The sequence below is a fragment of the Orcinus orca genome, chromosome 17, assembly GCF_937001465.1.
Source record: "Orcinus orca chromosome 17, mOrcOrc1.1, whole genome shotgun sequence".
In the NCBI taxonomy this organism is placed as follows: Eukaryota; Metazoa; Chordata; class Mammalia; order Artiodactyla; family Delphinidae; genus Orcinus; species Orcinus orca.
The window spans coordinates 41,397,200-41,424,742 of record NC_064575.1 but is presented as its reverse complement, the minus strand read 5'-3'; the positions used below and the strand labels follow the sequence as shown (position 1 = coordinate 41,424,742).

Sequence of the window (27,543 nt, the reverse complement as noted above, 5' to 3'; positions counted from 1 at the left end):
CATTAACCCATCAGGATTTAGTCCCAGGGTAATTTTTCCATGTCCACAGGTTCCCTACATTATAAAGTAAGCTGTTGTTTTCTGACAAGTCTTTTTTTTTTTTTTTTTTTTTTTACGGTACGCAGGCCTCTCACTGTTGTGGCCTCCCCCGTTGCCGAGCACAGGCTCTGGACACGCAGGCTTAGCGGCCATGGCTCACTGGCCCAGCCGCTCCGCGGCACGTGGGATCTTCCTGGACCGGGGCACGAACCCGTGTCCCCTGCATCAGCAGGTGGACTCTCAACCACTGTGCCACCAGGGAAGCCCCAAGTCTTTTATATTTTATATTTTTCTACCTTTTCCTCCACACTGATTCATCAACTACTGCAACTTCCAGAAAAGAAGATAGACATTTCCCTATTTTTTAAGCCATGGAATTGACCAGTCCTATCAAAACAGTAGGGTGTGTATGAATTATGTACTGTTTTCAGATGTGTTTTTTTATTTCTGGTGAGATTGTTAATCAGTAAAACCAAGAATATTGTTAATTAAATGAAGAAGGGGCTGAATACTGCCAAACTAAAAAAATTACTTAGCTGTGTTCATTTCCTGTTTTTGTTTTCTTCTCTCCTTTTTTGAACCTAAGGGAAAGGGATGAAGAAAATCAAGAAATGTCTTTATCTAAATCAGCAAGAATAGAAATGTCTTGTTCTCTTTTAGAACAAACACAGCCTACTACATCCTCAGTATGGAACAATAAGGAGCAGCAGAATGAGCCTGTGGAAAGAAACCCAGATAACTCGTATGCAGATATAGATTTAAAATCCACTGTGAAAAATTCTGCCAATAAATCTCTCTCTACAGAAAAACTAAGATCAGAAAAAAGAAAAGAAATTGATGATTTAGCCATAGAAAATGAAGTATTGGAACAGTTATTGAAGAATGCAAAACCAGAGTTAGAAATTGAAGTGAAAGTTCAAAAACAAGAGGAAGATGTCAATATTAGAAAAAGGCCAAGATTGGATATAGAAACAAATGGCCCTTGTAATGATGAAGCAATACCAGAAAGTAACAAAATCTCTGTAAGTAACATTTTTTAATAAGAAGTATTGCAAATAGGAACTTAGAATGTTAAAAAGTACTTGAGGTATTTGTATTGACAGTATGAGCAGTCATGATGTTTATTTGGGGGAAAAAATTAGTATCTTCTACACCTAGTATTAAGTATAAGAATTTGTTGGTTGATAGGGTGAATGTTAAAAATACAATGATTCCTTGACTATATATAATAAATGACAACAAATAAAACTTATTCATGATTTTTTTTTTTAAAGAATCAATTTTATTTATTTATTTTTGGTTGCACTGTGTCTTCGTTGCTGCACGGGAGCTTTCTCTAGTTGCAGCGAGCAGGGGCTACTCTTCGTTGTGGTTGTGGTGCACGGGGGCTACTCTTCATTGCAGTGCGCGGGCTTCTCCGGTGACTTCTCTTGTTGCAGAGCACGGGCTCTAGGCGGGTGGACTTCAGTAGTTGTGGCATGCAGGCTCAGTAGTTGTGGCTCGTGGGCTCTAGAGCGCAGGCTTAGTAGTTGTGGTGCACGGGCTTAGTTGCTCCGTGGCATGTGAGACCTTCCTGGAGCAGGGCTCGAACCCGTGTCCCCTGCATTGGCAGACGGATTCTTAACCACTGCGCCACCAGGGAAGTCCCCATGATTGTTTTAATAGATTTCCAGGCTGTACTATTTTATTATATCAGACATTTGGCCATGATGGTAAGTATAGGAGGAACTTTAATAGAGTAAACAGGCACAGAGAGATGAAGAAAGTTAGTAAAAACAAAGTATCTACTAAATGAATTTTTAGGATAGAACATGTATAACATCACTCGGGATTTTTAATTTTCATTTTTATCTTTAATGTTCTGTCCTCTTTTCATGAAGTTGGTATATTTGTCTTACCCACTTTGGTCTAAGAAAACTCTTTATTTTGTATTTTATGCATCATTAAGTTGCCTACTGTTGGTAGACTGGTTACCTCATTAGGTGAGAGCACAGGTACAATGATTTGATAAGCATTTGTTGAGAACCTAGTGTGTATCAAGCACGATATAAATCTATAACTACTATTGAAAAATCAAAATATATGTCCTGTTTAGCCTATATACTGGCATCTTCATATGAGGTAGAAAATCCTCAATGTTTGTTATTCCTTATGAGTGAATACTTAATGCCATTTTGTGGACCAGCTGCATCAGAATCACCTATTGAGCTTTTTAAAAATAGGGATTCCCAGACCAAAGCCCCAGAGATCCTGATTCAGCACATCCAGTTTTCTTCCCAGAATAAGTTCCCTCACTGTATTAGTTAAGAATTCCTTTTGCTGTCTTTAAAAAATTCTAAAATCAGTGGCTTGAATAAGATAGGGCCAAGATTTACATGCTGTATAATGATATCAGGGAATATAATTATTTTATTTTGCTCTACGATTCTGCAGCATAATTTCCTTTGTCCTTATTTTACTATTTTAGAATTCATGACATTCTGAATAAAAATATGGTACAACATAAATATGTTGTAGCAGACGTTTGGAGAGTGAATAGCAACTCAGTTGTGACACACTTCTGGATATACTAAAGTTAAATCACTGTATTTTAGCACTGTACTTTTTTAGTAAGAACATTGTTAACAAAAGTAATTTTGCTTTCAATGTAAGATAATTTTTTAAAACTTTTTATTTTGAAATAATTGCTGATTCACATGCAGTTGTAAGAAATTATATAGAAAGATTCCATATACCTTTCACCCTGTTTCCCCTACTAGTAACATCTTGCAGAACTTAAGTATAATATCAAAACCAGGAAATTGATATTGATATAATTCATCAACCTTACTCAGACAGTGTGAAATTATTTTTAATTCTTTCATTTTTACTGTTTTAAGAATTTGTTGTCTGAAGGTCCTTGTGGATACTTGTGAATTGATAGAATTACACTTAAATTTTCTAGCTACAGAAGTGATGATCAGAAAAAATATTTTTTAATCCTTTCATTTAAAAAACTTTTTGCACTTTTAAGAAGGCAAAAATGTCATACTTCTCTGGCATTGGATTCCTTAGCTGTATATCAGAAGGGCATTTTCTAAAATATATTGATGATAGAACTACCATTTTTCTGTTTTGGGATTAAATATGGATTCTAGCATGTCTGTAAGATTTACTATAAGCTGAAATAGAGGGCTATTGGCTAGATAACCCTGCTAGGCATTTATCCTTGTGTAAATGACAACTGTGTCGGGGTCTTGGCCTTACTTTCAATTTCCCAGTCTCCATAAAATGCAAACATGTCTCCATATCCTTGTTAACATTCCTCCTCTTAACAGCAACCTCTGTCTACAGAATATCTCTTCTTCACCTCTTTCCATCCTTCTATTTTAAATTAAGGTTTCCTCTTCTCTTACCATATAGCATCTTTGAAAGCCTCACAATTATACCTACCACCTCCTGGATACCATCATGCTATTTATAGCAGCCTGCAGTGAAGTAGTACTATACACATTGAACAGATGTGGAAACTGCAGTGGGAGTTAAGTAACTTGCCAAAGTGACTTAGCTAGGTTTTGACAACTGAGACAAAAATGCAAGGTCCACTCTGTTCTTTTGGCTGTTTCTTTTGTCAGGTTTCTCAGAATGTCATTCATTCACTTATTTATTCTAGGCATTGGGCATGCTAACATGAAAGGCAGTCTGAGAGAATAAGTTTGATAGGCCTTTAGGAGGTAGAATCTCTAAGACTTGGTGATTGACTCAATATGATAAATGAGGAGAGAGGAAAGAGTGTAGAAGTCCCAAGCTTGCAGTCGAAGGGTCTGGGTAGGCTGTAGTATGATTCTCAGAGATAGGAAATAAAAACTTGCTCAAGAGGTTAAGCAAGTTTGAGGGAGTAGGACAGGATGGGGAAAATGTACGGGGGAGTAAAATGTTCTGATTGTAGTAACAACTTCCAGTGGGTAATGTATGTGAAAATACTCAGTAAAAGGGTACATGGTAGGCTTGGAATCGAAATTTTTAATCTTACAACTGACAAATAGCATTAATTTTCTTTAGTCTCTAAGCAAGCACAGAGTACATCTTGCTTTTTCTTTCCAACTTTCTACTTACTAAAATTTTTCTGAATTTTTATTACTGAATCATTGAAAATTTGATGTAAAATGATATGCCCCCCTATTGTATACAAAGGAATTGTAGTTTTTATTGGAAGTATTAGAAAGCTATCTGTGTAATATACTTTTGTCTAGTACGTGGTCTGGATATATGAATATGAAGGATAGTATGATTTTATACAAAGCAGTCTCCATAAATATCTTGAACAATTAAAATAACTCTTTTGGATTAAGGACGACTTAACATTCAATTCTAAATAAATTTAGATAGACTTCTTTAAAAATTTGTTTTTATTTTTGACTGTAAAAGTAATACACGATCATGTAGAAATATGAAAAATAAAGAAAAACATTACAGTTTGTTGATAATCCTGCCATCTGCAGATAACCATAGTCAATATTTTGGCATTTTTTTTTTTAAATCTTATTTTTCAAATTGGACTCAAATGTTAATGCAATTTTATAGCCATTTTAAATTCATTTGTATTATTATCATTTCTCTTATTACATTCTTTAGATGTATAACTTGTATGAACTTAAATTGCTTCTTGTTCTTTACTCATACGACAGTCTTTTTATATGTATATTTCTATTCTCACGTCATAGTTTCTCTAGGAAAGATGCTTGAAAGTGAAATAACTGGGTCAAGGGCATGAGTATCTCTAAGGTTTTCAGAAAGGTACCATCTTATAACTCTTATGAGCAATATTTTTTATTTCTTTAGCAAGAAAATGAAATTGCGAAGAATTGTGAGCTCAAGAATCACTCTGGTCAACTAAAGAACTATCTGTGAGGGATTTGTATTTTATTTTTATAAAGATTTGACTTGTATGGACCATCATTGCATCAATTTCTGTCAGTCTATATATTCTTAGGATTAATTGATTCTCTTTCTGTAATTTTGATCTATTTCATAATTATGCCTCCTCTGGAAATGGATAGATCGTATTATAACCATGGTATAGCAAAAAGAGTATGGACAAAGCCTGAGTGTAATTCCCTGCCCTCTACTCCATAGATGGTGACCTTGAAAACAACAGTTTCACATTTATGAACCTCAAGTCTTTTGTTTATAAAATCAGGTTAACACTTTTACAACAGGGTTGTTGTTTATATCCAAAAGAGTAATGAAATATTTGTAAACTCTAAAACAAAATACAAAAGTATTAGGCCATTGTTATTTTGAGTTCCTGATTACGTTCTGTCACTGTCACATGAACCTTTTCTTTTGACTTTTCCCTTTTTTCTTCTCTCCCTGACTGTTTTTATCTTAGTCCTGTTAGCAGCTTCCAAATGGATATATAGTAAAGCAGTTTTAAAAACTAAGATAGCCTTGAGCTGCTGTAAGAATGTGGATATGTAACTAACTAGTTAGTTAATAGTAAGTGACATAAAGAATCTCTTCCAGCAACAGGAAGGAATCTTCAAGCTGATTTAATAATTATTAATCTGGCATAAAAAAGTGGCTTTCAGTTAATGAGGTAGTGTGCCCAGAATTAATGATTGACTTTTTTTGAGGTGTCCAAAATAATAAAAAATATAAATTATTGAAAATCCAAGAAACCTTAAACATAGTATAGAGAACTTCTAGGATGGATTGTATAATAATCGTGGTGTATGGTTTTAATGAAAAGAAGCAGACTATTTCTTGCCAAGAAAATGTATACAAGAAGATAAATTGTTTATTGGGATGATTTTTATTAGAATATGCTACTAAATTTCAAACACTATGGTTTTTTAGCCTTCTCTCATAGATAATGTGTTATAAATGTTTCTAAAGTTGTAGAGTAATTGAGTAATTTTCTCGTTTTGAAATAGATATGATTTGATTTCAAGTACAAAGCAGGTGCCAGAAATAAACCTTTTTTTTTTTTTTTTTTTTTACTGTTTTTGTGGGTATTTGAACTTTTTTCTGTAAACTCCTAAATGACAAGTAATTTTCCTTTTCCTTCTAATTTCTTCTCTCCATCTTAACACCATTTAAGAACAATGATGAACTTCAGGGTGATGGTGAGATGCTTCCAAAGACGGTGTTACTGACTGAATTTAGGTCACTGGTGGTTCGTAACTCTACTTCCAGAAATGCATCCAGTGTAAATAATGATTATGGTGAACTAAAGAATTTCAAGAAATTCAAAAAGGTATGTATTCCTTTAACTAAAATATCACAAGAGGCCAGTGTTTGAAATGTTTTTAGAAATATGCTAACTAGTAATAAAAGCAGTTTATGTTGAAAAGTGATGCTATTTCTTCTGCTTAAAACAGTTAAAAACTACTAAGGACATAAACTGACACTTAAATGAATATATAAAACAAATTTTATTAAGGTTGAATTCTTTAAAGGTTGCTGTTTACCTGGTTTTTTCTACCTTAAGCAGCAGGCTTTTGGCTGTATCGACAGTGTCCTCCTAGTTCTTTTTTTTTTTTTAATGTCTTTTGGCCACACAGCATGGCTTGCGGGATCCTAGTTCCCCAACCCGGAATCAGACCTGTGTCCTCAGCGGTGAACGTGTGGGGTGCTAACCACTGAACTGCCAGGGAATTCCCAGGTCCTCCTATTTTCTAATATTGATCTATGACTACCTGAAGACGTTCTTTAACTTAGGACTTTGTGACAATAACAGATTTGTTCAAACTAACTGAGCACATTCAATAATGAAAACTAGGCATTTTATTATTACGTGTGTATATTAAACAAAATATAAATAAGTATACTGAATATCAGATCTGAGTTCCTCCTCCTTTAGGAACTGACAAGATATTTAAGAGAATTTTTTTCCCTTTTTTTTTTAATTTTATTTATTTTTTATACAGCAGGTTCTTATTAGTTATCCATTTTATACATATTAGTGTATATATGTCAATCAGAATCTCCCAGTTCATCCCATCACTACCACCACCCGCTGCCACTTTCCCCCGTTGGTGACCATAACGTTTGTTCTCTACATCTGTGTCTCTATTTCTGCCCTGCAAACCGGTTCATCTGTACCATTTTTCTAGGTTCCACATATATGCATTAATATACAATATTTGTTGTTCTAAGAGAATATTTCTGATCCAGTCTGTATTAATGCATGCTTACTTCATGTTCAGTATCGTGTTGCAAAATCTCATTGTTAAATCAAAATTCAAAAGGCATACTAATTTTTAAAATTAAGTTACCAAACAACAATCAATAATACTCAATAAAAAGAAGCTTAACTGGATTGCCTCTAGTGAAAGAATTTGACTTTTTCTGTATATACTCAAATCAATGAAACAGCTCTATTTCCTCTCACACTCATTTTCATTTATAATATATAAACATCTTTAGTACTTATATGTGATTTACAGTCTTTGTTTTTTTAAGCTTTTTTAAAAAAAAGATTGTCAATTTTTTAGTGCATTTACCAAGGTTTACTATTTAACAGGTCAAATTTCCTGGAGCAGGAAAACTTCCACACATCATTGGAGGATCAGATCTAATAGCTCATCATACCCGAAAGACTACAGAATTAGAGGAGTGGTTGAGGCAGGAAATGGAGGTTAGTAGGAAGTAAGACCCAGTAACTTGTTTGATTTGTATTTTGATCCCTTGTGATTTCCTTAGAGCAAATTCTTCTTAAAACCAAACTTAAGATGAGTGACCTAAGGTTATTCTTTCAGAAAAATTCGTGAGTTACAGAGCATTAAGATTAATTTGTACCTTTCCATAACACTTCATTAAGGAACTTCTAGATTTATTGATCATATCCTATCTAATATGCCATCTAAGCCTCAGGAAACCAAACCTCAGTTACAGTGCTCTTTTGGGAAAATATGAACTGCTTTACAGCTCTCCATGTTAGAATGTGGTTTCCAAAAACTCACTGTTTTACAGCTATTGGCTGCAAGTAAATATTTATAAACTACTATAATGAGAACTCACAGGGAAGAATACAAAAATATGCTTCTTTTACTTTCTCCCTGGGTGTTTTGAGTACTAGTGTATGTTATATAACAAGACTGTCCACGTGATCCATAATTCTTTCAACCCCTTTTTTTAAACTGGTGAATTTGAAAAAAATTCATTAAAGTTGGGAGCTTTTTAATATAGAAGTACTACGTGGAAGTTAAGAATTCAGAAACACATGACCATTGAATTGAGAGGTAATCAGAGTCCATATCCAAAGGTAGAAAGTCTTCTTCTTAGTCTTTGTATTGCGTGATTATCCGGTGCTACTGAAACCCAAAGGTGGGCTCCATTGGTCATCTCAATGGGCTGTTTGAAGTAGGGCTGTTTGGTAATTAGGGGGTAGGGACAATATCTCTTTCTTGCACTCTGATGTGACATAAGTTAAATCCCACTTTCTTCTCAATGTATCTTAGCTCCTTTCTGTATATTTCACTGCTTTGTTTCTTTGGATTGTACTTTGGTAATTTCTTTAGATTGTCTTCCAGTTTAGTACTTCTCTCTTGAGCTCTGTCTGGTTGGTATTTCATTCATCCACTGAGTTTTCATTCAACCTATTGGATTTTTTCATTTCTGGAAATCTTTGTCATTTATTTCTAAATCTTGTTCCCTGCTGACATTTTAAAGTTCCTCTCTTGTATTCTTTTCCCAATGATACCAATACCTAAAGTGTTGATCTGTTTAATGTAGTTCTCTCTTACGGTGCCTTGTTTCCAAGTATGTATTTTGTGATCTTTGAATGTGAACTGCTCATTTTCCTTGGAACTTGATCTATGGGAATTCCTTAAGTCCTAATTTGAGGTTTATTTCCTCCAGAAAAGATAAGTTTGTGTCTGCCAATCTTGTTCTACCAATATGAGACTACTTTAATCTCTGCTTGTGATGTTTTGGGATCATTCAGGTAGTTAATGTATTTGGACCAGAAGCTTGGGTGAAGGCTACCTTGTCATTATAAACATAGTGAGATTTTTTATTTATTTCTTTCACCCTGTGTCAGGGTCAAGATAGGCAAGTTTCTTTGCTGTCTCCTTTTGTGTTGTAGAGTTTGTTCCTCTTTCGCCCTTTAGTGCTGGAGTCTTTTATTCTATTTATCTTGGATTTTCTTTAATAATGCTCATTTCCTGTACAGACATCAAAGGAGAGCCTGGGTTTTTTCCTGCTTTGTAGATCCCCCCAGGGCAGGGCAAAAGCTGGCTTTGGTACTTGGTGACATCTCAGGATTTATATTTTGCTTTATTATGGGTTTAATGTAGTATTCAGAAATTTGTTTTTAAACATGCTTTTTTTAATCAAAAAATTGTTAGGTCACTCAAAAGTAGGGTTGTCAGGATTTTTAATGTCAGAAAATGGAAGGATGGAGGTACCATCCTTCACTTCATTCTTTTTTGAAAGGATAACTGGCTTTGCCATTTTATAAATGTGCATTCCAAATAATTATGGTAGTACACAAAAGAATGAAGAAGTGAAAATCCTAAGTACCCATTTAGACATTAAATACATAATGTTCCAGACATCTGTTTATTGAGGAGGAGTGGAGGCAGGGAGGGATAATGTAGGAAGGGAAGGAGAGAGATTGATAGAAGGAAGTAAAACTGAAAGCATTGCTGAATTCGTATAAATGTTTCTTCCTTCCAGATATTTCCTGAGATCCCTAAATAAGAAAAACACTATCAGGTTACAATCAGTATTTGTTTCAAACTACATATTTTGATTTTAGATACTGTTTGTTGGCTCCTACTGTGAAGAGTGAGGAAATCATTTGTGCTTCCTCTGCTTCCCCGCCCACACCTCATGCCAGTGCCCCTTTTCTCCCTTTTTAGGTGGCTTGCATGCCTTCAGTATTCCTTCTTAGGCTTGAAAGTCAGTAACAGTCAGAATATATCTCAGTGTTGATCATTCTCCCTTCATTTTTCCCAGAGTAAAGTATGCTATTTTGATTTGTAGGTGCAGTTCTTTTTTTATTTCAAGGAACTTTTCTATTACATCTTTAAAAACATTTTTATATTTGCTGGGTTCTCTACATTTAAGACATAACTCTCCTTTTATTAAATCACCTTTGCCCTTCACATGCATTTCTTCTACGTTCATTGTGGTTTTCTTAAGCTCTTTCACTATATCAGAAATCCAAATTTCAGTTGTGTCTCTTCTGTTCCTCACCAGCTATGTTATGTGACCTTGAGGAAATTACTTCTTTATCCTTCTGTTTCTTCCTTTGCAGAATGGGAATAATAATAGTACCTCCATTTCACAGGCTTTTTGTGAGAATAACATACGATACTACTTAATAAAGCATTTATAACAGTGGAAACAGTGTTAGCTATTTCTCATTTATTTAATTCTGAAATGGTGTTATTAGAGTTCTCGGTTTGTTTACTTAGCATTCATTCCCATTTCATTTCATTGTGTTTTTTCTATATTTAACTCTTGTTCTTATTTTATTGCATTCATGTTCTTATTAATTTTATTTATTTTTTATTTATGGGTTATTATTTGTTTCAGACTAGGTTCTTTAACTGTCTTTTGCAGGTTCTATTCCAGTCTCTCTCTCTTTTTTTCCATCTGGATGTGGAGTGGCTTTCCTGTTTTCTTTCATCTTGCAGCTATTTAAAGTAAAATACCCTTTCCAGATATTGTTTGCTGTGTGAAACATTATATGACATCTTATTGCAGGGATTACATTCTGAAACCAGTGAGGCAAAAATTGAATGTCGTTGAAGTCACTCCTACCCATCTTAGCTTGTTCATAAAAAACAATTATCCTGATGCCTCCATACTGTTGGTATGGCAGCATGTTCAGTCAAAGGCACATTGCACGTCCCATCTAGTTTCTATTGCCTGAAAACATTGAATTGAGGAAAGGCAAGGGTAATGTAAAGCTGTGTGCAGCTCTTTCTTGGAACTGGAATTAAATATGTACCAGGGAGTATATCTTATCCCAGAAGAGAATAACTTACATTTTAGGTTATTTGCCTAATTTGTCAGGGATGCCTGGAGCCTATGCCTTTGGTCAGTGTCAGTCCCACTTACCTCTCCATGCCATTAGTCCCCTCCCAGCAGTCCACCAGCAGTTGTTTTCTCTTTCCTGCTCAGGCTACTTTTTCCCAAATTTGTATTATTAGTAAGAATTCTCAGGTTTGGACAGTTCCGTAGCACTTTTTAATGAGTTGGGGGAGGGTTAGGAATCAGTTGCATTAATCTTTTGGTTCTTTGCACAGCCACCTTTTTGAAGTCTGTGGCGTGGGGTTATGTGCTTCTTGATTAATTATAGCTGTCGAGTTTTACTTGTTCTTGGATGGGGAGGAGTTGACAGAACGATGGTGCAGCTGCTGACTTTTTCCTATCTTTCATTTATTTCATTAGCATTAGTAGAGAGGCTGTGTCCTAGATTTATTCTACCAAATCTCTCCTTTTTTTGCTAGAACAATTTTAGGTGCTCTAGGTAGGATTTGCTCTCTAAGATAATAGAGTTGACTTTGTTCTTCTACATGACTGCAGCTTCTATGTATAAATGTGCTACTGTCTTGATGTTTCCCTAGGCTTGCTCTAGCTACTCTTCTGTATTCCCTGCCTTTGTTCTTTTTTAGCCCTCCTTTTTCTTCTTTTGCTGCAGACCAGTCTTAGTTTTCATAATCACTTAGTTCCCAAACTTTCTTTGAATATAGGATATTTTTATTCTGTGCATTAAACGTAATAACTCTTTGACCTCTACCCAACCTGATTTGACTTTTGAAAGACTGTGATTTGTAGTTCTCCCAAGCCACTGAAAAATGCCAGTAATAGGAGGATTTCTGGTTTTTAATACTTTTTTACTTAATGATTTTACTAAGATATATAAGATAAAGCTGATTTTTGTTTACTATTTAAACTTTAAAATTCACATCCCTTACTAGGAAGCCTCTAAGAATATTTAGGAGAATGATACCAGCAGCTTTTTTGACAACTGCTTTATGAAAATCATGTGCCTTCCCATTTGTGTTCTGCTGTACTTACTAGAAAATGTAAAAGATGTAATTTCAGTTTGACATTTCACTGTATGAATAGAAAATCATTCTATAAGTTTGAATCCCTGCAAGTCTTCTTCTAGGCCCTTTCCAAAGACTCAGAAGCAGTGTAACAGCCTGGTTAATAGCTGGTGCTTTTATTCAAGGAGACCTGGTCAATCCCAGTTCTTCCATATGACAATTTTTTGATTTTCTACAATGTACTTAACCTAAGTCTCTGTTTCCTTATTGATTACAATTGGAATAATAGTGTAAAAGTAGTAATGAGATTATATGAAGATTAAATGAGTTCTTTTTAGAAACAGTTTTAAGATAGTATCTGGAAATACACAAATGTAAATTACTTACAGTAAGCAAACAGTGTCTGCATTCAGAGAACTTACAGTTTTTTAGTGGAGATGTGATATAAATAATTATAACAGAAGATAGAAATTGATGAACATCTAGGAGTCACATAGGTAAAGTTCTGTGGGAGTTCTTCATAGCAGACTTACTTTTAAATGAAGAGGATTAGAAAGTCATTGTTAAAGAGGTGAAGAACATGTTCCTTGATGCATAGTAGACACTAAACAATTATTGAGTGAATGCACCTTGAAAGATGGTCAGATGTGGAAAGAGGAGGATACTGTATCACATTTTTTGTCATGAACAAAAGCAGAGAGGGTCCCAGTATATTTGTTCGGAGGTGAGCCTGGTTTTTTGTTTGTTTTGTTTGTTTTGTCTTTTTGTGTGATTCAGTTTAACTGGCATACAGGGTTCATGAAGAGGAGAGTGAGAAGTGATTGAGGAAGTAGAATGGAGCCAGGTTATGAAGAGCCTTTCCCATTTAAGGGTCAGACTCAAGAGTTTGTGTTTTCTTTGGTAGGTGGGAGAAGTCATTGAAGGGTTTTGAATGGCACATGATAGGATCATGGCACATGATAGGATCATACATACTGAAGTCCATCATACTGGACTTTAGGAAGATGCACCCAGCACAAGGTATTTCCAGTCCTAACTGTCAAAGGTACTTTAGGAGTTTGGTGAGTTTGTGTTTTAAATTATTTTGTGGGTGAGGTGATTCAGCAGCAACTTCTGAGTCCTGATTTGGGGCTGTGAGGAAGAGAGCCACTTTACCTGCAGAGCTGCTCTGGTTGAAGGGGGGGTAAATATTGCCCTTTCAGCCCCTCCATCAGTGGTATGATCTCAAAACACTGAAATTTCATTTAGTAAAAGGGTTCTCCTGGAAAAAAATGTTTAAAAACTCAACAAGCTAGCAATGTATGTGTTGGTTGCCTTTGAGAGGAGATTGGCTGGAGAAAGTTGTTCAATTAGAGGACTTTCACAGTAATCTTGGCATGAAGTGAATACGGAACAGACCTGTTGAATGGGCAAGAAGTCATAGAGGCAAAAACTTACAGACCTGGTGACCTCTGGGATGTGATCACCCAGCATGGCAATTTCATTAACTATATTTTCATCACTTAGCAAGTTTCTGAAACTATGTTAATTTTGACAGGTGCAAAATCAACATGCAAAAGAAGAATCTCTTGCCGATGAACTCTTTAGGTAAAGTTTAATTTCAGCTTTCTCCTGAATCTTTGTATATAAAATTCAGTTCTATTGATAGAGTTTAAATATTTGTTTCTTCTATCCTTAGAAATAGACACTTCAGTACCTTCACCGAAAGAATATTTTGTCTTGTTTTTAATATAGGTATTTCTTTTTACTGCTTGAGCACCTCATAATTAGGTTTACTGGATATAGCTTCTAGGTTTGAGCTTAATTCACTTATACTGTGTCACAAGATATTTAAAATTTATTTGGGGCATTTAGGCAAAAGAAGGGTCCTGAGCTGGGTGAATTTGGCTGATAAATTTGTGAGATTTTCAGCTCTGAGTAGAATTATGAATGAATGGGGTTTTGAAATAAGACAAGTAAAATACCAGACCATTTGTTAGTTTTATTTGGCACATACATAAAAATAAGAAGCTGGATTAGAGTTTCAAAGCAGGTTTTTGTGGGAGGGTTAGAGGAGTTATAATGGATGATTATAATTTAATTCTGATTTAACATTTTCAGCATTCCTGCAGACCCAACAAACATTATAATAATTAGCTCACAAATATTCATAAACAATATTGTAGGTAGATACTGGCTAGGGGAGAATAACATTTTCCCAAGAAATACTGTATTTTTGAGTCTGTTTTGTAACCAATTTGATTCTTTAATTTCATTATTGACAGTGTGAATCATTGATGAAAATGTTGACAAATGGTGCTGATTTTTCATAAGTACAAGTCAGATGGGAATAGTTGCCCAACTACATTGTTTGTTATAGGAGAAGACTTTATAATTATATTTGAGGTTCATTATGCTCTTGGTGAAAATGATATAATTTAATTTGAGAGTGGAGAGGTCTGTTTGCAGCCATCCTGGAGGAAGTATAAAAACATGTATTAATTTTTAAACTGTTGTTTTCATTAATTATTTTAGTGCTTTTACAGGATTTTTTGATGATGTTTTACCAAATATTCATCAAAGCAGCATCAAAAGGATAAATGACAGTAAAAATGTCAGTGCTTAATATCTGATCCCAAGGATAAAATTAGCATTCTCATTTCTGTTTGCAGAAGTATGTCTATGTTTTGAAAGCCCTTTAACTTGAAAAGTGAAAGGAATGCTGTCATTTATCTAGATATCATTTAACTGTTTCTTTCTTTGCAGATACAATCCTAATATAAAAAGGAGAAGATAACAGGGTTTTATGAAGAAGCCATGGAAAAACATTTCCTATCAAGTATTTACATCGAGTTTCCTCTGGGATACATGCATATAGTGTATAGAAGATTTAAGTTTATGGCCTAAATTTGTTAAATAAAATGAACAAAACTCCATTTCTTTTGTGTGTGACAATTAGTATTGTTTATTCTGTTTTCAGTCTTTGTTATCTAATCTTTTATAATAATGTTTTTTTCATTTTTAAACGTTACTTTAACTTATTGAATAGTTACTGTGGTCACAGTTCAAAATTCTAAAAGTATAAAAAGGGTAAAAGATTAAAAGGTCTCCCTTCTACCACTGTCCTAGCTATTCGTTTCCCCTCCTCTGAAAAAATCCATGACACTCATTTCTTATGAGTCTTTACAGAGATTTTTAATGTCTATTCAAATTTCTCTGCATATCATTTTTCAGTAATTTCCTATAAAATGATAGCATAATATATACAGTGTTCTGTACCTTATTCTTCTTCACTGACTAGATTGGAAGGTTATAGTCATATCAAAACATAATTTTTTTCTGTTTATTATTTTTTTCTTTTCCATTATGCCATAGTCTTCCCTGAGCTGAAGTAACCCAAGTGAAATGGATTTCAGTGTTGAAGATGTCACCCACATATTATTCTAGTACTGGGAATGATAGTGGAAGACTTCATCAAGCTTCTGGATAGATCTCACTAGAATGAGATAAGACCTATTTGGTGGTCTTACTGAGCTGGGTGTTTTGAGCCTTTTAGAATCCTAGTTTTTGTATCTATAAAGTAGAAATGGTAAGATCGTCTTCTTTCTACCTTAAAGGGAGATGGTAAGAAAAAAAGAATGTCTTTTTCCACATTTTGTCATATAGACAGCTTTGGCTGTACATTATAATTAGGGTAAAGTCTTTTTACCTGCTCTAAGGACTGATGCATTTTGTCTTAGGAGGTAGAACATGCTTTTTATACTGACTGAAAACTTCCTAGTTTCACGTAGGTTCTGCCACCCCTTTTTAGGTTGTGAGAGATAGCCTAGCATGAAAAGTTATATCATAAATTAGTTTATAGTGTTGCTAAGCCTTCATGGAAGATTTAGTGTTCCTTCATATTCAGTCAAGGGAAGTCACCATATTTAAGTATCTGACTAATATACTTTGCACCCTTGACCAGCCTTCAGAACATGTTATTTCCTTTCAGGACATAGTTTTTAAATGTCCTAGCTTTTTCTTGTTTCTTCGTTTTATTATCCCTTCAAATTCTTTGTTTAGGAAACATTATTAAATGTGTATTTTATATAAAACATTACCCTCCACAACATTGAAAGAATTCAAAGATAAATGAATAATGGTCTCTCTAACTTTCTAGGAGTAGTCTAAAAGCTCAAACACTCCAGAACTGACTGAGTTTTTAAAATTCCCTTTAAGTTCTGTTTAGCTTAGAAAGTATTGTTAAATAGATGAAAGATGTTTGCCATTGCTTTGCATAGATCCTTCAGTGCTGCACAGTTTTTATAAAGCTCTTAGCTCTGCCCTGAACAACTTTAGTCACACCCATGCTTGGGTAAGGTGTGTACCTTTTCCCTTGGATTTTGGGGGACTCTTCTGTAAGCCTTTACATGTTTTAGGAGAAAGAGGGGAGGTGTAACTTGCCACCTCCCTTTCTTAGTCAGATGAGTGGGAACTCTGCCCCCATTTTTGACCTGGGCCTTTAGGTGGTGGCAGGGAAGAGGTAGCCTAGCCTTTGACCATAATCTCACAATTGTCCATTGCCCAGCAGCACTTTTTTTTTTTTTAACATCTTTATTGGAGTATAATTGCTTTACAGTGTTGTGTTTCTGCTGTATAACAAAGTGAACCAGCTATATGCATACGTATATCCCCATATCCCCTCCCTCTTGTGTCTCCCTTTCACCCTCCTTATCCCACCCCTCTAGGTGATCACAAAGCACCAAGCTGATCTCCCTGTGCTATGCAGCTGCTTCCCACTAGCTAGCTATTTTACATTTGGTAGTGTATATATGTCAATGCTACCCTCTTACTTTGTCCCAGCTTACCCTTCCCCCTCCCTGTGTCCTTAAGTCCATTCTCTACGTCTGTGTCTTTATTCCTGTCCTGCCCCGAGGTTCATGAGAACATTTTTTTTTTTTTTGGATTCCATATATATGTCTTAGCATAAGGTATTTTTCTGTTTCTCTGACTTCACTCTGTATGACAGACTCTAGGTCCATCCACCTCACTGCAAAAAAGTCAATTTCGTTGCTTTTTATGGCTGAGTAATATTCCATTGTATATATGTGCCACATCTTCTTTATCCATTCATCTATCGATGGACACTTAGGTTGCTAACATATCCTGGCTATTGTAAATAGTGCTGCAGTGAACATTGTGGTACATGACTTTTTGAATTACGGTTTTCTCAGGGTATATGCCCAGTAGTGGAATTGCTGGGTCATATGGTAGTTCTATTTTTAGTTTTTTAAGGAGCCTCCTAACTGTTCTCCATAGTGGCTGTACCAGTTTGCGTTCCCACCAACAGTGTAAGAGGGTTCCCTTTCTCCACACCCTCTCCAGCATTTATTGTTTGTAGATTTTTGATGATGGCCATTCTGACCGGTGTGAGGTGATACCTCATTGTAGTTTTGATTTGCATTTCTCAAATGATTAGTGATGTTGAGTATCTTTTCATGTGTTTGTTGGCAAACTGTATATCTTCTTTGGAGAAATGTCTTATTTACGTCATCTGCCAATTTTTGGATTGGGTTGTTTGTTTTTTTGATATTGAGCTTCATGAGCTGCTTGTATATTTTGGAGATTAATCCTTTGTCAGTTGCTTCATTTGCAAATATTTTCTCCCATTCTGAACATTGTCTTTTTGTCTTTTTTATGGTTTCCTTTGCTGTGCAAAAGCTTTTAACTTTCATTAGGTCCCATTTGTTTATTTTTGTTTTTATTTCCATTTCTCTGGGAGGTGGGTCAAAAAGGATCTCCAGCAGCACTTTTAAAGTTGCATACCCCCTTCCCTTTCTCTAGGTATAATGCTCTTTCTACCCAGAAGTATCTTCCTTACGTATTTCTTCCTAATTCGTTAACTGAAACCTTGTGGTTGGGCACACTAGTGGGAGTCTATATTTGCTTATTTGAATGATCATGATCCATATTCCTTCCTAAGAGATCAAAGCACATTGAGACTTAGGTAAAGTTTTCTCCTCCCTCAAGTTTAACAAATTTACTGGCGTAGAGTTCATAATATTCCTGTATTAAGCTTTTAATGTCTGTATAATATATAGTGATGTCTCTTTTGTTCTTTTCAGAGATTTGTGTTCTTTTTTTTTGCTTGATCAATCTAGTTAGAAGTTTATCAGTTCTGTTCTAAAAATTTTAAAGAATGTTTAGTTTCGTTGATTTTCTCTATTTTTTGTCTTGTTTCATTGATTTTCACTCTTTATTTCCTACCTTCCACTTACTTTGTGTTTAACTTTGCTCGTATTTTTCTAGCCCCTGTAGATGGAAACTTAGATCATTGATTTTAAACCTGTCTTCTTTCTAATATTAGAATTCAAAACTATATGTTTCCCTCTGTGCACTGCATTAGCTGCATGTGACAACTTTGGATATTTGTGTTATTATTCAATACAAAATATGTTTTAATCTCCTTGTGCTTTCTTCATTGACATGTGCATTAGCTATTTAATTTCCAAATAAAAGTTCTCTGTCTATCCAGAGATATAATAGCTAGTTAGTTACCAGTTCTTTGTTACTGCTTTCTAAATTAATTGCACTATGGTGAGAGATGTATTTAGTAAGAATTTCAGTCTTTTGAAATTTTTTGCAACTTGTTTTATCACAGCATATGGTTGGTCTGTTTGTGTTCTATGTACACTTAAAGTGTATTATGCAGTTTGTGGGTATAGGTGTTCTATAAATGTTAGTTAGGTCAGTGGTTAATAATACTATTGAAATCTTTAATATACTAATTTTTTTTCTCTTTGACCAGTTACTGAAAGATGCATATTAAAATCTCCAACTGTAGTTGTGGATTTGTCTATTTCTCCCTTTAGTTCTGTCCATTTTTACTTCATATATCTTTAAGTTTTATTGAGATATAAATTAGTTTAAGGTATACAACATAATGATTTGATATATGTGCATGTTGTGAAATGATTACCACAAGTTTAGTTAACCTCAATCACCTCACATAGTTACAAATTGTTGTTCTCTCGTGATGAGAACTTCTAAGATCACATCTTAAAGGTTACCAACTTTTAAATATACAATACAGTATTGTTAAAGGTAGTCAAGATGCTGTGCATTCAATACCCAGAAACTGTTTATCTTATAGCTGGAAGTTTGTTGTACCTTTTGACCACCCTGATCCATTTTCCCTACCCCCCTGCCTCAGGCAACCACCAATGTGTTCTCTGTTTCCGTAAGTTGGGTTTTTTTAGATTCCACATGAGTGAGATCATACAGTATTTGCCTTTCTCTGCCATTTTAGTATAATGGCCTCAAAATTCATCCATGTTGTAACAGATAACAGGATTTCCTTCTTTTTTATGGCTGGGTAATATCCCATTTTGTATATATACCACATTTTCTTTATTTGTCCATTGATGGACACCTAAGTTATTTCCATGTCTTGGCTATTGTAAATAATACTTCAGTGAAACAGAGGTGCATATATTTCTCTGAGACAGTGATTTTCTTTCCTTCAGACATATAGCCAGAAGTGGAATTGCTGGGTCATATGATGTATTTTTAAAAAACTTTTTGAGGAACTTTCATACTGTTTTCTATAGTAGCTACACCAATTTACATCCCCATCAACAGTGCACAAGTGTTCCCTTTTCCCCACATCCTAGCCAACACTTGTTATCTCTTGTCTTTTTGATGACAGCCATTTTAATATCTGTGAGATACTTTTGATTTCCCTGATGGTTAGTGATGTTGACCACTTTTTCATGTACTTGTTGGCTATCTGTATGTCATTGGAGAAATGTCTATTCAGTTTCTCTGTCCGTTTGTTAATTGGATTGTTTGATTTTTGCTATTGAGTTCTTTATATATTTTAGATATTAATCCCGTATCAGATATATGTTTTGCATATATTGCATATATTTTCTCCCATTCCATAGGTTGCCATTTCATTTTGTTGGTTTTCTTTGACATGCAGAAGCTTTTTAGTTTGATGTAGTCCCACTTGTTTACTTTTCTTTTATTGGCTTTGCCTTTGTTGTCAAATCGAAAAAAACAAATCATTGCCAAGACCTATGTCAAGGAGTTTACCTCCTATGGTTTCTTCTAGGAATTTTATGCTTTCAGGTCTCACAGTCCAGTTTTTAATATATTTTGCCTTGATTTTTGTATATGGTGTAAGATAATGGTCCAGTTTCAGTTTTTTACATTTGGCTGTCCAGTTTTCCTAGCACCATTTATTAAAGAAACTATCCTTCCCCCCCCCCCTTTTTTTTTTTTGCAGTATGCAGGCCTCTCACTATTGCGGCGTCTCCCGTTGTGGAGCACAGGCTCCAGACGCACAGGCTCAGTGGCCATGGCTCACGGGCCCAGCCGCTCCACGGCATGTGGGATCCTTCCGGACTGGGGCACGAACCCGTGTCCCCTGCATTGGCAGGTGGACTCTAAACCACTGCGCCACCAGGGAAGCCCCTCCTTTCCCCATTTTATATTCATGGATCCTTTGTCAAAAATTAATTGACTGTAAATGCATGGCTTTAAATCTGGGCTCTCTTATGTTTGATTGATCTATGTGTATTTTTATGCCAATACTGTACTGTTTTGATTGATATAGCTTTGTAATATACTTTGAAATCAGGAAGTGTTATGCCTCTAGCTTTGCTCCTCTTCTTTCTAAAGACTCCTTTGAATTTTTAAGTTTTTTGTGGTTCTATACAAATTTTACAATTATTCTATTTTTGTGAAAAATGCCACTGGAATTTTGATAAGGATTTCACTGAATCTGTACACTGCTTTGTGTAGGATGGATATTTTAACAATATCAACTATTTCAGTCCCTGAGCTGGCTTAATTAATGCTGGCTTCATAAAACGAGGTTGGAAGCGTTCCCTTCTCTTCAGATTTTTGGACTCACTTGAGAAGGATGGGTATTAACTACTCCTTAAATGTTTTGTAGAATTCACCAGTTAAGATATTTAGTCCTGGACTTTTCTTTGTTGGGAGATTTTTGATTATTGATTCAATCTCCTTAGTATTAATTGTAATTGTTTATCACAGCAGGGTATTGAAATCCCCTACTGTTATTGTATTGCTGTCTCTTTCTTCAAATCTGTTAATATTTGCTTACATATTTAGGTGCTACTATGTTGGGTGCATAAATATTTATGTTTGCTATATCCTCTTGTTGGATTGACCCTTAATATTATATAATGACCTTCTTTGTCTTGTATTATACTCGGGATAGAAGTCTATTTTGTCTGACAAAAGCATAGCTACTTCTGCTTTCTTTTCATTTTCATTTACATGGAATATCTTTTTCCATCTCTTCACTTTCAGTCTGTGTGTATCCTTAAAGCTAATGTGAGTCTCTTGTAGGCAGCATATAATTTGGTTTGTTTGTTTGTTTATCCATTCGGCCATTTTACATCTTTTGATTGGAGAATTTAGTCCATTTACATTTAAAGTAGCTATTGATAGTGTGAACTTACTATTGCCATTTTGTTGTTTTCTGACTAATTTCTGTAAATTGTTTTCCAGTTCATTTGTTCCTTCTTATCTTGTTCTCTTCCTTTGTTTTTTTGTTTTTGTTTTTTGTTTTTTGTTTTTTTTTGCGGTATGTGGGCCTCTTACTGTTGTGGCCTCTCCCGTTGCGGAGCACAGGCTCCAGACGCGCAGGCTCAGCGGCCATGGCTCACGGGCCCAGCCACTCTGCGGCATGTGGGATCTTCCCGGACCGGGGCACGAACCCGTGTCCCCTGCATCGGCAGGCGGACTCTCAACCACTGCGCCACCAGGGAAGCTCTGTTCTCTTCCTTTGTGATTTGATGATATTCTGTAGTGGTATGTTTAGATTCCTTTATCTTTTGTGTATGTACTATAGGTTTTTGCTTTGTGGTTTCCATGAGGCTTACATAAAACATCTTATAGTTATAACAGTCTATTTTAAACTGATAACAACTTTGAATGCATACTAAGCTCTGCAGTTTTACTCTTCCCACCCCCATGTTTTATGTTTTTGATGTCACAATTTACATCTTTTTACCTTATGTAACCATTAATAAATTATTGTAGCTATAATTATTTTTTTCTACTTTTAACCTTTATACTAGATTTTTAAGTGATTTACTCATCACCATTACATTATTCTAAATTTATATTTATCAGAGATTATATTTTCATATGTTTTTCTGTTACTAATTAGCATCTTTCTTTTCAGCTTGAAGAAGTCCCTTTAACATTTCTTGTAAGGCTAGTTGAGTGGTGATGAACTCCTTTAGCTATTGCTGTCTGGAAAATCTCTCCTTTGATTCAGAAGGACAGAACAATTCAGAACGTTGCTAGGTGGAGTATTCTTGGTTGGAAAGTTTTGTTTTTTGGGGTTTTTTTGGTTTGTTTTTTTCTTAGCAATTTGACTATATCATTACATTCCGTTTTGGCCTGCCATGTTTATACATGGTTTATACATGATAGTATATTTAGAAAATCCTAAAGATGCCACCAAAAAAACCTATTAGAACTACTAAATGAATTAAATAATATTTCAGGATACAAAATTAATATATAGAAATCTGTTGCATAGATTTCTTTTTTTAATTAATTATTGATGAAAGATATTGAAGATGATACAAGCAAATGGAATTATATACCATGCTCGTAGATTGGAAAAGTTAGTATTGTCAAAATAACCATACCACCCAGAGCAATCTGCAGATTCAATGCAATCCCTATCAAATACCAATGGCATTTTTCACAGAATTAGACCAATAATTTAAAAATCTGTATGGAAACACAAAAGACCTCACATAGCCAAAATAATCTTGAGAAAGAACAAGGCTGGAGGAAGTCTTATGCTCCCTGATTTCAAACTATACTACGAAGCTACAGTGATGAAAAGTTTTATGGTACTGGAACAAAATAGCCCGGAAATGAGCTCATATTTCTATTGTCAATTAATTTATAACAAAGGAGGGAAGAATATACAATAGGGAAAAGATAGCCTCTTCAATAAATGGTGTTGGGAAAACTGGACAGCTATATGCAAAAGAATCAAACTGGGCTACTTTCTCCCACCATATACCAAAATCAACTCAAAATGGATTCAAAACTTAATAACACTTGAAACCATAAAAACCCCAGAAGAAAACACACGTAGTATGCTCTTTAACATTAGTCTTTCCAGTATCTTTTGGTGGAGATATGTATCCTCAGGCAAGAGAAACAAAAGTAAACAAACAATTGGGACTACGTCAAACTGAAAAGCTTTGGCACAGCAAAGGAAACTAAACAAAATGAAAAAGTTCTACTGAATTGGGAGAAGATATATCTGATAAGGGATTAATATCCAAAATATACAAAGAACTCTTAAAACCCAACTTCAAAAAAAAAAACCAATTGAAATAGGGGTAGAGGACCTCAAAAAGACATTTTTCCAAAAAAGACATACAGATGCCCAACAGACATATGGAAAGATGCTCAACATCACTAATCATCAGAGAAATGCAATCAAAACCACAATATCACCTCACATCTGTGTCAGAAGGCTGTCTTCAAGGCAAGTAACTAGTGTTGGTGAGCATGTGGAGGAAGGGAACCCTCTTGCACTCTTGGTGGGAATGTAAATTGGTACAACCACCATGGAAAACAGCATGGAGTTTCCTCAAAAAATTAAAAATGGAACTACCATACAATCCAGTAATTCCACGTCTGGGTATTTTTCCAACAAGAACACTAATTCAGTTAGATATATGCACCCTTGTGTTCCTTGCAGCATTATTTACAATAGCCAAGATATGGAAGCAACCTGTGTCTATGGTGTGTGTGTGTGTGTGTGTGTGTGTGTATGTACATATATATATAATTCAGTCATAAAAAAGAATGAAATCTTGCCACTTGTGACAACATGGATGGACCTGGAGGGTATTTTGCTACATGAAATAAGTCAGAGAAAAAAATACCGTATGGTTTCACTTATATGTGGAACATAAAAAACAAATGAACATACATTATAAAACAGATTCCTAGATGCAGAGAACAAACAGGTCATTCTTACAGTGCAGGGGGCTGGGGGATGAGTGAAATAAGTGAGGGAGATTAAGAAGTACAAACTTCCAGTTGCAAAATAGAGTCATGGGGATGAAATGGACAGCACTGGGAATATAATCAATAATATTGTAATATCTTTGTATGATGACAGATGGTAACTAGACTTATTGTGCTTATCATTTTGTAATATACAGAAATATCAAATCACTATGTTGTGCACCTAGGAAAAAATTCAAATTTTAAAATGTTTTTTGGTATTCTACTTTACTGCCTCTATTGGCTTTACAGCCACACCTTATAAAATTCTCTAGTTGCTGTAAGGAATACATTTATTGCAGTTTACCTTAAATAACAGACCACTTCCAGTGTAATATATACATCTTATAAATGTGTACTTCCATTCATCCCATTACTTATAATTATCACGTATTTTACTTCTACATGTCCTTAGTTCTTAATTTCTGCTTTAAATTTTCTTCTGGTTAAACACTGTCATTTTCATTTTAATAGTCAATTAGATTTTAAATAATTTAAGGAATTAGAAAAATAATTTAAAATTTTCATTTCTGGAATTTCTTTCCTTCATGTAGATATGTTTCACCAGATATCACTACCTTCAATGTGAAGAACCTCCTTTAAGATTTCTTGTAGTGCATATCTCCTGGTATCAGATTTTTTCAGTTTTCATTATAGGATATTTTCACTGGATATAGAATTTTAGTTTGACACCCTTTTTTAAACTTCAGCACTTTAAAGACATTGTTCCACTGTCTTCTTGATTACATTTTCTGGTAAGTTGTTCATTCTTCTTATTGTTCACTGCTATGTGTCAAACTCTGACTGCTTTTTAAAATTTCTCATCTTTTTCAGCAATTGATCAGTTTCCTTTTATTTATCCTGTTTACATCTTGAGTTTCTTGGATCTGTGAGTTTTTATTTTTTAAATCAAATTTGTAAATTTTTTAATCTTTATTTTTCCATATATATTTTTCTGCTCCCGTCACTCTTCCTCTCCTGGATCCAACTATACAGGTTAGACCATTTGTTATTTATCTCATATGTCAGGTTTTTTTTCTTTTTTTAAATCGTTTTGCTATGCTTTAGTTTGAGTAGTTCCAATTAACCTATCAAGTTCATTGATCTTTTTTTCTACAGTGTCTTGTATATTTTTATGCCCATGTAGTGAATTTTTCATTTAAGAATGTATTTTTCAGCTGTAGAATATATGGGTTTGTCTGTTTTTGTTTTTGTTGTTCTGAAACTCACCACCTATTCACTCAATGTAAACCTTTTTCTTTAATATTTTAAACATTTATATAGTAGCTTTTAAAGTGCTGTCTGTAACATCTGTGTCAACTCTGGATCTTTTTTTTTTTTTTTTTTTTTTGCGGTACGCGGGCCTCTCACTGTCGCGGCCTCTCCTGCTGCGGAGCACCGGCTCCAGACGCGCAGGCCCAGCGGCCATGGCTCACGGGCCCAGCCGCTCCACGACATGTGGGATCCTCCCGGACCGGGGCACGAACCTGTGTCCCATGCATCGGCAGGCGGACTCTCAACCACTGCGCTACCAGGGAAGCCCTCTGGATCTATTTTGATGGCTTTTTTCTCTGGTTATGTCACACTTTCTTGTCTTCACACCTAATAATTTTTTATTGCATATTGTATAATGTGGATGCTGTGATGTTGCTAAGGATCTGGATTTTGCTGTCTTCCTTTAGAGAGTGTCCAGTTCTGTGGTGGCAGGCAGTTAATTTACTGGCAAATACGTGTGATCCTGTTGAGGACTGGTTTTAGAGTAATGTGGATTTATAGTAACTGTATTCCCAAGGGTTGGCCTGTTTGGGGTCTCAACTGAATGCCTGGCTTTTTTTTTCTTTCTTTCACTTTAAAAAAAGATAAAGTTGAACAAAGTTCACATACTCAGACTGCTTAAAACACAGAGCCGTGACTAAATCTTATTTTTATTGTATTATTTTCAAAACCCCAAAGAGGTTCTGCTTTTTAATCATTCTTTCAAGAGCTAGACTTTTGAGGGATGAAAGAGATGCCCACATCATGGTATGACTAGTAAAAATATTTAGTGCTTTCCTCCCTCCCTGAATAGGTAGTTGATACTGATGAATAATGAAAGATTTGGAATTATGGGACAGAAATTGATCAACTTAAGAGTACAAGAGTATATTACATCAGAGAATAAGCTTTAATGTTACATGCAACATAGGACAGCTAGGTCTGAGAGAGAATTGAGAAATGTGAGGTTGCTAAAAATGAAATTATTCACCAGGGCCTTTAGGGCCCGGGGCCTTTAGGGCCTTTAGGGCCCTTCTGAAGTTTTATTTTCCTTGAAGTCTTTTTGTGCGTGTATGTGAATACTCTCATTGCAAAAATGCTATTGGTCGGGTAAAAGAAAACTTTTGAGACACAAGGGGATGTCAACAGTTTTTATCCTTCCCTAGAAACCATCTTTATAACAATGTCATTTTCAATTTAGAATCGACATTAAGAAAAACATCCAATCCAACTCATTCAGAACTCAAAAGAACAAACAAGAAAGTGCTCAATCAAGTGCATGAAAGGATGTTATACCATATCAATAGATGTGAAACTAATCTGAAAAAGTTACCATTATAAAAACTGGGTAAGTCATTTCTAAAACCAAGTTAATCATACATGACAGTTATCAAGAGTGTAAGAATTCATCTGAAACAGCTAGTTGTAGATGTCTATTCCAAACAATTCTATTTTAAGGTGAATTGTTATTCTGTAAGCACATAACATTGCAATAACATGAACAGAAAAATACTTTTAGTCCATTTTTTAATACTAAAAAAAAAAAAAAGAGGGACTTCCCTGGTGGCACAGTTGTTAAGAATCCACCTGCCAATACTGGGGACATGGGTTTGATTCCTGGTCCAGGAAGATCCCACATGCCACAGAGCAGCTAATCCTGTGCGCCACAACTACTGAGCCTGCGCTCTAGAGCCCGCGAGCCGCAACTACTAAAGCCCGCGCACCCAGAGCCTGTGCTCCGCAACAAGAAGCCACAGCAATGAGAAGCCCACGCACTGCAATGAAGAGTAGCCCCCACTCACTGCAATTAGAGAAAGCCCGTGCACAGCAACGAAGACCCAATGCAGCCATAAATAAATAAATAAATAAATAAATAAATAAATAAATAAATAAAATAGAAATAGACTTTGAATAAACACATTCCAGGTGAAATAAATTTTACCAAAAAAAAAAGAGAGAAAAAGACTTCAGAAATTCAATTTGCCATGGAGAACTTCACAAGTAACACTTTTCTTGTCTAATACTAAATTTCTGGGGATCTGCATGAAAACACAAGACATTAAGCACACCTAAATATAAATCAAGATAGAACATAATTCAATAAATAACCAAAGGATTAAATGCTATGTCATCTCCAGTGAACAAATTTCAAAGTAATCACCTTGAGAATAGAAAAGACAGGTTTTAACTTTTTCAATTTTAATGTTTAATAATTCTG

At 35.0% G+C, this 27,543-nt stretch overlaps 1 protein-coding gene across 1 annotated transcript in view; it reads left to right on the top strand.

Annotated features, from left to right (window-relative positions):
- Positions 1-14,944, top strand: part of NBN (nibrin) — a 53,360-nt gene extending 38,416 nt beyond the window's left edge. Inside the window, 7 exon segments of the mRNA XM_049700239.1 lie at positions 626-1,061; positions 4,861-4,894; positions 4,897-4,925; positions 6,122-6,277; positions 7,547-7,660; positions 13,567-13,616; positions 14,775-14,944. Coding sequence (XP_049556196.1) covers positions 626-1,061; positions 4,861-4,894; positions 4,897-4,925; positions 6,122-6,277; positions 7,547-7,660; positions 13,567-13,616; positions 14,775-14,805 — 850 coding nt within the window. The 3' untranslated portion in view covers positions 14,806-14,944.
- The last annotated feature ends 12,599 nt before the right edge of the window (positions 14,945-27,543 follow it).